Genomic DNA, 13055 nt, shown 5'->3' with positions numbered 1-13055 from the left:
ATGACAAGCTATGACTCTCCTATTTATTCTCAACATTTTGGTATGCTAAAACAGGCTTATTAATGTAACCAACTTGCTTCTTATAGGCGTCAGATATTATGGAAAATCTATGAAATTCGTGGCGCGTCACTGATCATGCGAAAGCTTGTTATTTTTTTCCAAGTGCTGATAACTCTTACATGAATTTACTATACATGTTGGCCACTTCTTAACTCTTTACTTTGAAATAATCTTTCATTGGATTGATATGGCCCCGTGCGCTTGTATCACTGGTTTCACACCTCATTAAATTAACAACTTGTAAAAATACATTAGAGGAAGTTTTTGTTTGTCATACCAGCATATTCTTCACTGCGTGCTCTTTGTTGCTGAGGCTTGTAGTGTGGCTTGTCTTACTTTATTTGAACCGCCCTCTGCAATCTAGATTGTCCCTGAGCAAGCTATGACTGCTGAGTCGGCACCTAATGGTGTTTACGAATCACCTATTAGCCCTGATGCTGCTTTAAAGGCGCATTCTATGCTACCCAATGGACGCTATGGCAGTGATTTTAATCCAACGGAGGTGAGACAACTGCGAAACGTTGTTGAGGTTGACGAGTTCTTCTCTTCACGCTAGCAGACTATCGATTATATATGATTATATATTTGATTCTTTATACTTGTTTGTATCGATATGAAGTGTGAAAACAATAGAGCAGACTTTGTGTAGGTTGTCTGAAACAATAGCTACATTGTTTCTAACTGTTTGTTCGTGAGCTGATGGACCTATGTAAGTGATTCATTCGCTAGTTTGCTGTATCAACCATAACAATGAGTCACACACTAAGTCTATGACTGCTGCATATATGGACACGATCATCAATTCGAAATTGTGTCGATGCTTGAGAGTTCGTCGTCTTAAACAGGTTGTAACCAGTGGGCCTGGTCTGGAGAAGAATGGAGTGGTCGAGGGTACGCCTGCCCTTTTTACTGTTGACACTAGCAAAGCTGGTGATGCACCACTCAAGGTTTATGGACAGGATGTGAACGGAAAGCCGATAAACGTGCAAGTCAAGAATGACGGCGATGGTAGATACAACTGCTCATACCATCCAAAGGAGCCGATCAAACACACCATCTTTGTTACCTACGGAGGAGTTAATGTTCCCAATAGTCCTTTTAGGGTAAGCCGACATTCCTGTATTTACTTTTTATTTAGTATACTCACTATAATATTCATCGATTACAAGGTATTCGAACGACGCTTTTGTATAGCACAGATACATAAAGACAGATGTTGCTCGAGTTTGAATCTAGTTTATAACACTCCTTTATCTTAAACTGTAGCCGTTACTTAACCATTACCCACAATAAACCAACATACACACACGCTACCACATATGAACACGAGCTAGGATACTTGATTGTTACCCACAATAAACAAACATACACACACGCTACCACATATGAACACGAGCTAGGATACTTGATTGTTACCCACAATAAACAAACATACACACACGCTACCACATATGAACACGAGCTAGGATACTTGATTGTTACCCACAATAAACAAACATACACACACGCTACCACATGTGAACACGAGCTAGGATACTTGACTGTTACCCACAATAAACAAACATACACACACGCTACCGCATATGAACACGAGCTAGGATACTTGACTGTTACCCACAATAAACAAATATACACACACGCTACAACTTATGAACACGAGCTAGGATACTTGACTGTTACCCACGATGAACAAATGATAAAAGCTAAATATTGCTGGTTCTCATTTTCCATAGTATAATATATTTGTAGGACTTAAAACTAAGCTGATAATTAGCTAGTGTTGTTACCGCCTGTGAGACGCCACTGGTCGCACCACCTTATTAATCTAAAAATCTATGAAGTTATTAGGCTATAGTCAGCAAATCGTACTTTGGTTATGTGGTTGTTGAGACACTACATGCTGTAGCAACTGTTATTACTTCATCATTGCTTCCATTTACTTTCTAGCATTTTCGGAATTAAAATCCAGCTTGTTGCAGGTTATGTCAGCGCGTCAGCAGTAATTTAATTTTGCAAAATTGTGCTTTTTTATTACCATTATAAGGATTAGGTTGGTTACTGGCATTCTATATAATTGTCATTTTTATCCGCTGGTAAGTCTCATCCATAGATATATAAAGTTTATATATCTATGGTCTCATCGCAGAACTTTGAGCATATTTGTTTTTTAATCATTTGGTTTGGCTAGGTGAGTAACTGGTTCTAATCTACATATATATATATATATATATATATATATATATATATATATATATAAATTGAAGTGTTTATTGTATGTTCAGTTAATAGTGATTAGTTAAAATATGCACGCTGGCAGTTCCAGTTCGCTGTGAAAGATCATGATGTGTAATGATTATATGAACAATTAATCTGAAGCGTGGCAAGGTGGCCGCATGGTTTAGGAGCAGTGCGCTAAGTTTCACGTCTGTGCATCTGAATGTACGGGTTTGATCTCTGTGAGGGGCAATCATTTTTCCTAACGCTCTTAGCTGGCTTTGGACTGACACGGCTCTTATTATAGTAAATATTGAAATATTAGCTTAAGTTAATAGCTTAAGTTACTAGCTTAAGTTACTAGCTTAAGTTACTCAAATTCATTGGGTCAAGAAACTTAGCAAATGGCAACTTCATTACCTGTCACTATTTATACACTGTTTTAAATCTTTTGAATGAGTGTGTAGGATAATAAGTTAGAAATTTTTTTTCAATAATCTGCTCTAGCTATGCCTCAAGCTTTGGAATATTTGAATTATGCATTAGCCAGCACACAGAAATAATCAAATATTTTTACTTAAAAGTTAGAAGACTAAATGTTGATTAAAAATAAATTTTTCCATGCCAAAACTTTTTTATTACCTGCGCAACAGGTGCGGGCATTCATCTAGTGTTAATATAACATTTCAAACATAAAAATGGACTTTTTCATCGCAAAGACTACTCTTTTGGCGAGAATTATGTCGATCTATGTACAAGCATTGGCATGAAACTGCTTTAGTTGAGCTTTCTTAGTTCCTTAATTTCATGGTTATGTGATGAACTAACAATTTTTTGAACAGGTTTACGTAGAAGAACCTTCTAAGCCTGATAAGGTGAAAGTCTTCGGGCCTGGCATTGAGCCAGGTGTGACCTGCAATGAGGGCACACACTTCTTCGTTGATTGCACTGAGGCAGGGCCTGGAGACATTGCCATCTCTCTTACTGATGACAAGGGTATGGATGTACCAGTTGATGCTGATGACAACGGGGAAGGTCTCTTTAGGTGGGCATCGTCAGTTTATGCATCTCTCCAGGTCTCTGTTTGGGTATTGTTTGTATATAAAATTGTTTAGGTATACACCAGAGACTTAGAGAACTTATACTATTAATGTGCACTGTAGAATTGTGTTATGTACTAGGCGCATACTGTTAATATCTCTTGTAGGGTTGTGTATGTACCAGAGACATATTGTTAATGTACCTTGTAAGATTCTGTATGTATCACATACATATTGTTAATGTACCTTGTAGGGTTGTGTATGTACCAGATACATATTCCTAATGTACCTTGTAAAATTGTGTATGTACCAGTGACATATTGTTAATGTACCTTGCAGGATTGTGTATGTACCAGATACATATTCTTAATGTACCTTGTAAAATTGTGGATGTACCTGGTACATATTGTTAATGTACCTTGTAGGATTGTGTATGTATCAGATACATATTGTTAATGTACCTTGTAGGATTGTGTATGTACTAGATACTTATTCTTAATGTACCTTGTAGGATCGAGTATGTGCCCGAGACCTATGGGACCTACACTGTTAATGTACTTTTCGCTGACCAAGAAATTCCCACAAGTCCTTATACCGTTAAAATTGAGCCTAGTATTGATGTCAGTGGTGTCAAAGTGGTTGGCCTTGAGAAAGGTAAGCTTCAGTAATGCAAGTAGTTGGCAAAATGTTAGGATGCTTCACTCACTGTGAAAATTTTGTGCATCAAAACTATAAATTATAGCTGCTGTTCATAGTATACAGTTGTAGTCACCAAATATAGAGAGGCTATTTGGTGTAATTTTGTTCAAAATGAATTGTTTATTTGTTCGTTTCTTGGTCACCGTAACCACCGAGTATTTAGCTGTTTGTTTCATTTTACCCCCAGGCTTAGTCATCAACAAACTGACCAGGTTTCAGGTCAGAGATGGTTCTAAGGTGAGAAAGCTGTTTGCTAGTGTGGTTATTCTTGGTCCTGGTGGTAAAGTGCTAAATCCTATGACCAGCAAGGTCAGTGATGGAAAAAATGTTTCCTTTACTCCACGAAAAGTTGGAGAATATGTCATCGAAGTATATGCCAATGGAATACCAATAAATGGGAGCCCATTCAAAGTAAATGCTATCTCAGATGGATCACCAGCAGCCACGCAACCGACTGGGCCACCAAAGATCAAATTCGCCAATGCAAATCAGGTGAAACAACCAGATGTAAAGAAAGGAAAACCCTGGTCAAGAAAACCATCTGATAATGTCACCGGCTCCGGAGAAAACACAGAGAAATCAAAAAGCAAGAAATTACCTGGTGACCAACATGATGGAAAACGTGGGAGATATGAAAAACCTAAAGAGGAAGTCCCTGAGTGGATGAATCCTCATTTGAAAGGCTTTAAAAAAAACTCTTCCACACCGCCAGTTGAGGAGGTTCAGCAGCCTCGTAAAGTGAATGTCGAGCAATCTTCACCTGATAAAAAAGCTGCCGAGCAACCCAAGTTAAAACCATGGCAAACTGCAAACAAAACTGATGAAGCAAAGCAGCAAGCTGTTGAACCAGCAAAAGTTGTTGATGAGAGCAAGCGAGGCTTAAAACCCTGGCAAAAAAATCAAAAAGACAAACAATCATCCAAAGTCAGAGTTTATGGTGATGGCATTACGACTGGCATTTGCTCTAGAGAATGCAAGTTTATGGTTGACACCAGTGCTGCAGGGCCTGGAGAACTTGGTTTTGCTATACATGGACCAGGAAAAGCAACATTGACCCCAACGGATATGGGCAATGGCAAATGTGAAGTGTCCTACACGCCAAGTTCACCAGGTGTTTATTCAATTGGGGCCACTTTTAACAAAGAATTAGTACCTGGTGCCCCTTTTAAACCGACTATCAAAAACAGGCCAACATCTGATGCTCCGCATAAAGCTGTGAATGTGTATGGTGATGGAATAGTATTTGGAGAGGTTAACAAGGTGTCATCTTTTATCGTTGATACAACAGATGCTGGACCAGGAAAGCTCAATTTTGACATTCGTGGGCCAAGTAGACCCAAAATCTCAACAATGAATCTCGAGCCAGGAAAGTGCAAAGTAAGTTACACACCAACGCTGGCTGGTGCCTACACTGTGGATGTGACCTATAATGGTAAACGCATCAACGAGGCTCCATTCAAGCCATTAATTCAGGATTTTAGTCAGGTGAACTCCAAAGTAAAAGTGTATGGCGAAGGTTTGCATAAAGGAACAGTGCGCAGACCAAATACCTTTGTTGTTGACACAGGTGAGTCTAGTGCAGAAAAACTTAGCTTTGATATCCGTGGTCCAAGCAAACCAAAAGTAACTACTTCAAATCTTGAACCTGGAAAGTGTCAAGTAACATACATACCGACAATAAAAGGTGACTACACAATTGATGTCATTTACAAAGGTTCCGCAGTTCCCGACTCGCCTTTTCACGCCACGATTTCACATGAACCAGAACCTGGAGATGCTGAAAAAGTAAAGGTTAGCGGGGATGGGTTAGTAGCGGGTATACTTAATCAGGTCAACATATTCACAATTGACACAACTGAAGCTGGTGATGGGAAGGTTGACTTTGAAGTTACTGGTCCACTCAAACCTATGATCAAAACACGAAGTATTGGTCCTAAGGTGATGGAAGTTGCCTATACTCCTTCTCTGAGTGGCTCACACACCATCACTGTCAAATATGACAAAAAGCCTGTTCCTGGATCACCATTTCGAGTGGCAGTCAAACATGAAAGCAAGATTGATAGAGCTTCAGATAAAGTTGTGGTGAATGGATCTGGAATTTCTAAATATACGCTTAACAAACCGAACACGTTCATAGTAGATACTACAGCTGCTCGTCCGGGAAAGCTGTCATTTGATGTCACTGGACCAGTTAAACCTAAAATAACTTCCAAAGAACTGGAGCTTGGAAAATGTGAAGTTTCATATACCCCAACTGTAGCAGGCTTATATATCATTGATGTAAAATATAATGCAAAGCCTGTTGTAGGCTCTCCTTTCAAGCCAGTATGCGATCAAGCTAATACTAGACCTGCCAATCTTGCCGCAAATGTGATCGTGTCAGGTGATGGCATAAAAAAAGGAGAAGTCAATCAACCGAACACTTTCACCATTGACACTCATGATGCTGGTCTTGAACAACTTTGTTTTGAGGTGAAAGGTCCTTGCAAGCCTAAAATTACAAGCAGAAATGTTGGACCCGATAAATGTGAAGTTTCCTATGTACCTACCTCAACCGGTACCTATACTGTGGATGTTTCGTTTGGAGGTGTGCAAGTGCCAGGCACACCATTCAAACCAGTCATTAAACGTCCTGCCATAGTTAGCACTGCTAATAATGTCAAAGTACAAGGTGATGGAATATCGCATGGTTTTGTAAACCAACCATGCAAGTTTGTCGTGGACACTACCTCTGCTGGCCCTGGAAAACTTGACATTGACATTCAAGGCCCAAAAAAGCCAAGATTCACTACAAAAGATCTTGGTTCAGGTAAAGTCGAAGTGACATACACACCAACTCTTGCCGGCCTGTATCATGTTGTTGTCAAGTACAATGAAAAACCTGTTTCGGGGGCCCCTTTCCAAGCTACTGTAAGCGAATCTGCTTCAAGGTCTCTTTCTCCAGCAGAAAAGGTTACAATCAGTGGTAATGGCATAGTTGAAGGTGAAATCAATAAGCCAAGCACATTTGTTATTGACACCCAAGAGGCTGGTCCTGGTAAACTCAGTTTTGATGTAAAAGGTCCAAGTAAACCCAGGGTAACAAGCAAAAATATAGGGGTGGGCAAATGTGAAGTATCATATACACCTACGATGATTGGAACTTATACAGTCGAAGTTTCATTTGCTGGCAAACAGGTGCCTGGAGCTCCATTTAAACCAGTTATCAAACGGCCTACCTCTATTAATACCCTCGACAACATCCGAATTCAGGGTGATGGAATAACTGAAGGTCTTGTAAACAAGCCCAATACATTTGTTGTGGATGCTTCCTCTGCTGGCCCTGGGAAAATTGATGTTGCTATTAATGGACCCAAAAAGCCAAGATTCACAACAAAAGATCTTGGTTCAGGTAATTTTGAGGTGACATACACACCAAACATCACTGGTGTGTATGAAATTGCACTGAAGTACAATGGCAAGCCTGTTCCAGGAACTCCATTCAAATCTGTCATTACTGACTCAGCTACAACACTTATTCATCCTGCTGAAAAAGTAAAAGTGACTGGCAATGGAGTTGCTGAAGGAGAAATTGATAGGGCAAATACATTTGTGATTGATACCCAAGATGCAGGTTCTGGTAAAGTTAGCTTTGATGTGAGAGGACCCTGCAAGCCTAAAGTGACAAGCAGGAATGTTGAGCTCAACAAATTGGAGGTATCCTACATGCCTACAGCAGTTGGTACATGCACCATAGATGTTTCCTATGATGGTAAAAAAGTGTCTGGTAGTCCATTCAGACCAACCATCAAGCGGCCTGTCTCTTCAAACATTTTAGAGAATATCAGTGTGTATGGTGATGGGATAACTAATGGTTTTATTAACACACCCAACGCATTCATTGTGGATGCTACTTCTGTTGGTTCTGGTAAACTCGACGTAGACATACAAGGGCTAAGAAAGCCTAAGTTCAACATAAAAGATCTTGGTTTAGGTAAATTTCAGGTGACATACACACCGACAGTCATGGGTGTGTATCTCATTGAGCTAAAGTACAATGGAAGGCCAATTCGAAATGCTCCCATCAAGGTTAGTCTTAGTCCTATTGCAACAGCATCTGATGCTCGAACTGATAAAGTTATAGTGACTGGTAATGGAATCACAAACGGGACCCTGAATCAGCCAAACACATTTGTCATTGATACAAAAGAAGCAGGCCATGGTAAACTAAGCTTTGAGGTTAGTGGCCCATGTAAGCCTAAAGTGTCTAGCAAAGACATAGGAGAAGGAAAATGTGAAGTGACCTATGTTCCTACACTAGCGGGTACTTACTCAATAGATATATCTTATGCTGGTAAGCTGGTTCCCGGCACTCCATTCAAACCAGTCATAACGAAGGCTACCAAAGAACAGGATAGACCAGATGATGCAAACTCAGCAGAGAAAGTCACTGTTAGTGGCGATGGCATAGCTCAAGGAGAAGTTGGCAAGATCAGCAAATTCATTGTGGACACTTCTGCAGCGGGTCCTGGTGAGCTTAGTTTTGACATTGCAGGTCCCTGTAAACCAACCATCACTACCAAGAATATTGTTCCTGGAAAATGTGAAGTTTCCTATTCAGTAGATACCGCTGGCTCGTATAGCTTATCTGCTCACTTTAATAAAAAGCCTATTCCAGGTAGTCCTTTTAAAGCCAACATACATCCAAAGAAGGAGCATGAACATAGCCACGAAGCAACAGCGAAACAGCTTGCATCCAAAGTCAAGGTATATGGTGCAGGTATTGAAAGTGGACAGCCTGGAGTGTTTTCTAGTTTTACTGTGGATGCATCAAATGTCAAACCAGGGAAACTTGCTTTTGATATTCATGGACCTGCCAAGGCTGTAATAACATCGAAGGATGTTGGAAACAATACATGTGAAGTTTCTTATATGCCCACAGAGCAAGGTCTACACAACATTGAGATAACATATGATGGTCAGCCAGTGGCTGACTCTCCTTTCTCCTTGAATGTTTGTCTAGAGGAGAATGACAAACCTCATAATAGCAAATTGGTGAGAGTGTTTGGAGATGGGCTAACTGATGGAGAAGCGGAAAAATGCTGTAAATTTCTAGTTGACACCAGTGTGGCTGGACCTGGAAAACTAAATTTTGACTTGAAAGGTCCAAGCAAAACCTCATTAAATGCTAAATCTATCAGCCCGGAACTTTGTGAAGTCTCCTATGTTCCATCACAGGCTGGAGAATACATGCTAGATGTGCTTTTCGACGATGTGAATGTTCCTGGGTCGCCATTTTTAGTCCAAGTTGCACCTAAAAGACATACCATTGCCCATTTTGTGGAACCAGCTCTTTTGGCTGAGAAAACATCAAGCTTCAGCACTGCACCAAGCGAAGCATTGGATTCAGTTTGCCCAGTTACTGGAGTCAGGCTGAGCCAAGTTGACAAACTTCCTGCTGTTGAAAACTCCCGTGTGAGTTTTCTTGTAGATACCAGAAATGCAAAACCCGGCAAACTAAGCTTTGATTTAGCGGGACCTTGTAAAGCAGAACTTTGTACAAAAGAGATTGAGCAAGACATATGTGAAGTTTCATATGTGCCCACAGTTTGCGGCGAATATGTGCTCGATATATTCTACAACAATGTAAGGCTTTGTAACGGTCCAGTTTGTACTAAAGTTGCATCCAGAGATGGAAAGCCAGCTGAAATTGAGCGAATTTCAAGTGCAAGCAGAATAGAGTGCCCTTTGACAAAGGTGGCTTTATGCGGTAATGACATGCAGAAAGGAAAGTGCAATCGACCACAAACTTTCTTAGTTGATATGTCTTCTTCTGGCCCAGGAAAGCTTGCTTTTCAGATGGATGGGCCGTCTAAGGTAGAAGTGGAAACGAAGTACATAGACAACACTACATGTGAAGTTTCCTATATCCCGACACAAGCTGGAATATATAAACTGAATGTCTTCTACAATGATGTTCCCGTGTCAGTTTGTCCTATAGAAGTTCAAGTTATTCCCTATGATACGCAAGATGAGATCCTACAAATCGGCGAGGACACTATTACTAAGACTTCCTTCATCCAGTGCTCTAACAGTAAAGTGAAGATCAATGATTGCAGTACCACACCAGTCCTATGCAACACCACTGCCAAAGCTATAGTTGACTTAACAGAGTCTGGACCAGGAAAATTGGGTTTTGCTGTTCATGGACCAGGGAAAGCAGAACTTTCAACTGTGGATATAGGCAATGGAAAATATGAAATTAGCTTCCTTCCAACTGTGTCTGGGGAATACATTCTAGATGTAATGTTCAATGATATGCCACTATCAATTTCTCCTCTACAAATGAAAGTTTCTGCCAAGGACCCTCCACAAAAGATTTGTGAAAACACTGGAGTAGTAATTGCTGGTAAAGGAATCAGTTCTGGAGAGTGTGGGCATTTGTCTACATTTATTGTAAACACCAGGAAAGCCGATAGAAATGAATTGGCATTTAAAGTTGATGGACCTGCTTCTGACGAGTTGTGTACAAAACAACTAGGACCGAATGAATATGAAGTGTCATACACACCTTCTAAACCAGGAAAATATGCCATAACCATATTTCTTGGGGATAAGCAGGTATTTGGTGAACCATTGATGGTAAATGTGAGCCCATCTGATTTGAGCCCAGCAGTATCAGATGTACCTGTTCAAAGCGGGGATGTCTTCTCCAAACGCACTGTTAGAGATTCGGTGAGTGCTATTTCCAGTGCAACAACAACAGAGCATCTAAAAGCTGGTAATCATTTCCAAGAAGAGGAGTTAGTTGCAATTGTCAAATCTCCAACAGCAAATGATGATGGTCGATGCGCTCCGGAAATTGAAGCGTCTCAATCAGAAGTCAGCTTTAAGGAGGTAGATTACAGCTCACAGTCTCCAATAATAGAGGAGGTTGTACAAAGTCCAAGTGTTGGCAACCGCTTGACACAAGGACAACCTAGACCAATAGAAATCACCGATCTTTCTGGCATAGTTGAAGATGTAGAAATTTGCTTGCCTATAAATAACAATGGTGATATCATAGAAGAAGGCATTGAGTTTACGAAGAAAGAATCGGTACATGGTTTCAGTGATGTTCCCTTACCACATGTTGAGCCCATGCCGAAAACGACCAAGGATGTTGAATCTTGCTTTACCATATCTGCCGACACTGTTGTCGAAGATTCTTATAAAGAAACAGATCACCATTCTAGTGCTGCTCCATTTTCGAGCGTATTTAGTGAAGGAAACTTTGTTATTGAAGCGTCAGATGTTTCAAACTCTGATGCTCATTCTACCTATGAAGGCAAATTTGCTGACAAAGAGTCTAGTGCTGCTATATCTTCTGAGAGTTTAATTCAGGAATCGCATGCAAGCAAGCAGTCGGCTTCGACTTCAGTGGATATACATTTGACATCACAGTCTTTCAACAAAGGTCCTACTTTTGAAGTATCTTCATCTTCTCCAACTCTATTCACAGAAACCGACAAAGTTGATATTCAGCCATTAGAGTATGAGTGTCAGGTAGCTCACCACGAGGCCACAGTTATAAATAGGACATCTGTAGATGGACCAGTCCTTGACAAAGTTTCTAAGGTGCGCATCTCAGGAGAATGTTTGCAAAAAGCTGTTATTCATGAACGTGAAGAATTCACTGTAGATATGAGAGAATCTGGTCCTGGAAATCTAAACTTTAGTGTGAAGGGCCCCACCAAACCTGAACTGTCGGTAAAAGATGTTGGTGATAATCAATGTCTTGTAACATTTGAGCCTAAGGAAATGGGCAGATACGCAATTGATGTCACATATAATGGTGAACACATTCCTGGATCACCATTCATCACCTATGTAATATCTCGAAGAGACTTGGACGTTAGCACTATCAACCTTCCATGTAGAAGCCCTGCTGGTATGATAAATAGCCTCCGCATGCTGTCTTTTTCATCTCTGTGCTGCGCTAACACTTGTTTGGCTCAGACAATATAAAACTTTTGGAAATTGGTATTTAGTGTCCTTCTCGTTCAGCCTACAACTCATTTTCTTGTAGATATTGCCATCAGTTGTTCATTTGCTAATCAGTTGTTGCATGGCATTTGATAATGCGATTTTATAGCATGTTTTTTGCTTTGTCAAGTTGCCAAGACATTCAGCTATTGAATTTAGCTGATATATCGAAACTATATTTGCTGTTAATATTGTTAACCAAAATGGTATTCATTTCACATGATATTAAAAGCTGTTAATTAAGATACAGTGAAACTCGGATAACTCAAACTCCAAGGGCCTGAGCAAAAGTGTTCGAATTATCAGAGCGTTCAAGTTATCAGAGCACTGTCACAAGTCCATGTATTTACTTATTTATTAGTAGATACATGTACATATACAAACTATAATATAAATCAAAAGCACAAATGGCTTGTTTCAAATTAAATGCTTCTAATGTAAAGTTTAAAACGTTTTTATCAAAAAGTATAGAGATTTTTCTATCACTTGAGATTGGTTTGTTGTTTGAGGTGATGTTATTGCCAGGACGTTTTTTAGATTGACATTGGCAAAACTTGATCGTTGCTGAAATGCTCAAAAGAAATGACATCTTTTTCTTTTGAGCGTTTTACCCACGATCAATTTTGCGGATTTTTCTTGAAGTTTATGCAAAGATTACCTTACTTTACCTGGGATTCGTTAAGAGCAACACTCCGAGGCAGTTCAATTAAAAGTTTTACGAGGTTTTACGGTACATTGTATATCACTCACGCTTTTTGAATGGATACTTATTGAATGTACACACGTATTCCGTGTTTAGGTCAAACGATGAATAGTTTTTTTTAGCTAAGACAACGTATATGTTTAATTACAACAATTTTTAAGACGTTTTAAACATTCAACATTCCGACGTTGATTCAACACGGAATCAACGTCGGAAAACTATTCATCACGGGCTAGCCGGGTCACGCACTCAAGGATTTTCGCCACGCAAATACAAAACAAAAACAACATGCTGTTTTTGTTTTGTCTGTTCGTGGCGAAAATCCTTGCGCGCGT

General features: G+C 39.9%; 2 protein-coding genes across 3 annotated transcripts in view; both read left to right on the top strand.

Moving 5' to 3' along the window:
- LOC137390099 (filamin-A-like) overlaps positions 1 to 13055 on the top strand; it is a 71465-nt gene that overhangs the window by 28271 nt on the left and 30139 nt on the right. For both annotated transcript variants that reach the window (XM_068076350.1, XM_068076349.1), the window contains exons 15-18: positions 425 to 562; positions 906 to 1163; positions 3117 to 3319; positions 3826 to 3968. In XM_068076350.1, coding sequence (XP_067932451.1) covers positions 425 to 562; positions 906 to 1163; positions 3117 to 3319; positions 3826 to 3968 — 742 coding nt within the window. The remainder of the gene's footprint in view (positions 1 to 424; positions 563 to 905; positions 1164 to 3116; positions 3320 to 3825; positions 3969 to 13055) is intronic.
- Positions 4125 to 11999, top strand: LOC137392160 (filamin-B-like). Its single transcript, XM_068078790.1, has one exon. The coding sequence runs from the start codon at positions 4125 to 4127 to the stop codon at positions 11997 to 11999; it is 7875 nt and encodes a 2624-aa protein (XP_067934891.1).

This window comes from Watersipora subatra, chromosome 3, assembly GCF_963576615.1.
Source record: "Watersipora subatra chromosome 3, tzWatSuba1.1, whole genome shotgun sequence".
Taxonomy (NCBI): Eukaryota; Metazoa; Bryozoa; class Gymnolaemata; order Cheilostomatida; family Watersiporidae; genus Watersipora; species Watersipora subatra.
This window is presented reverse-complemented; position numbering and strand designations above follow the sequence as displayed.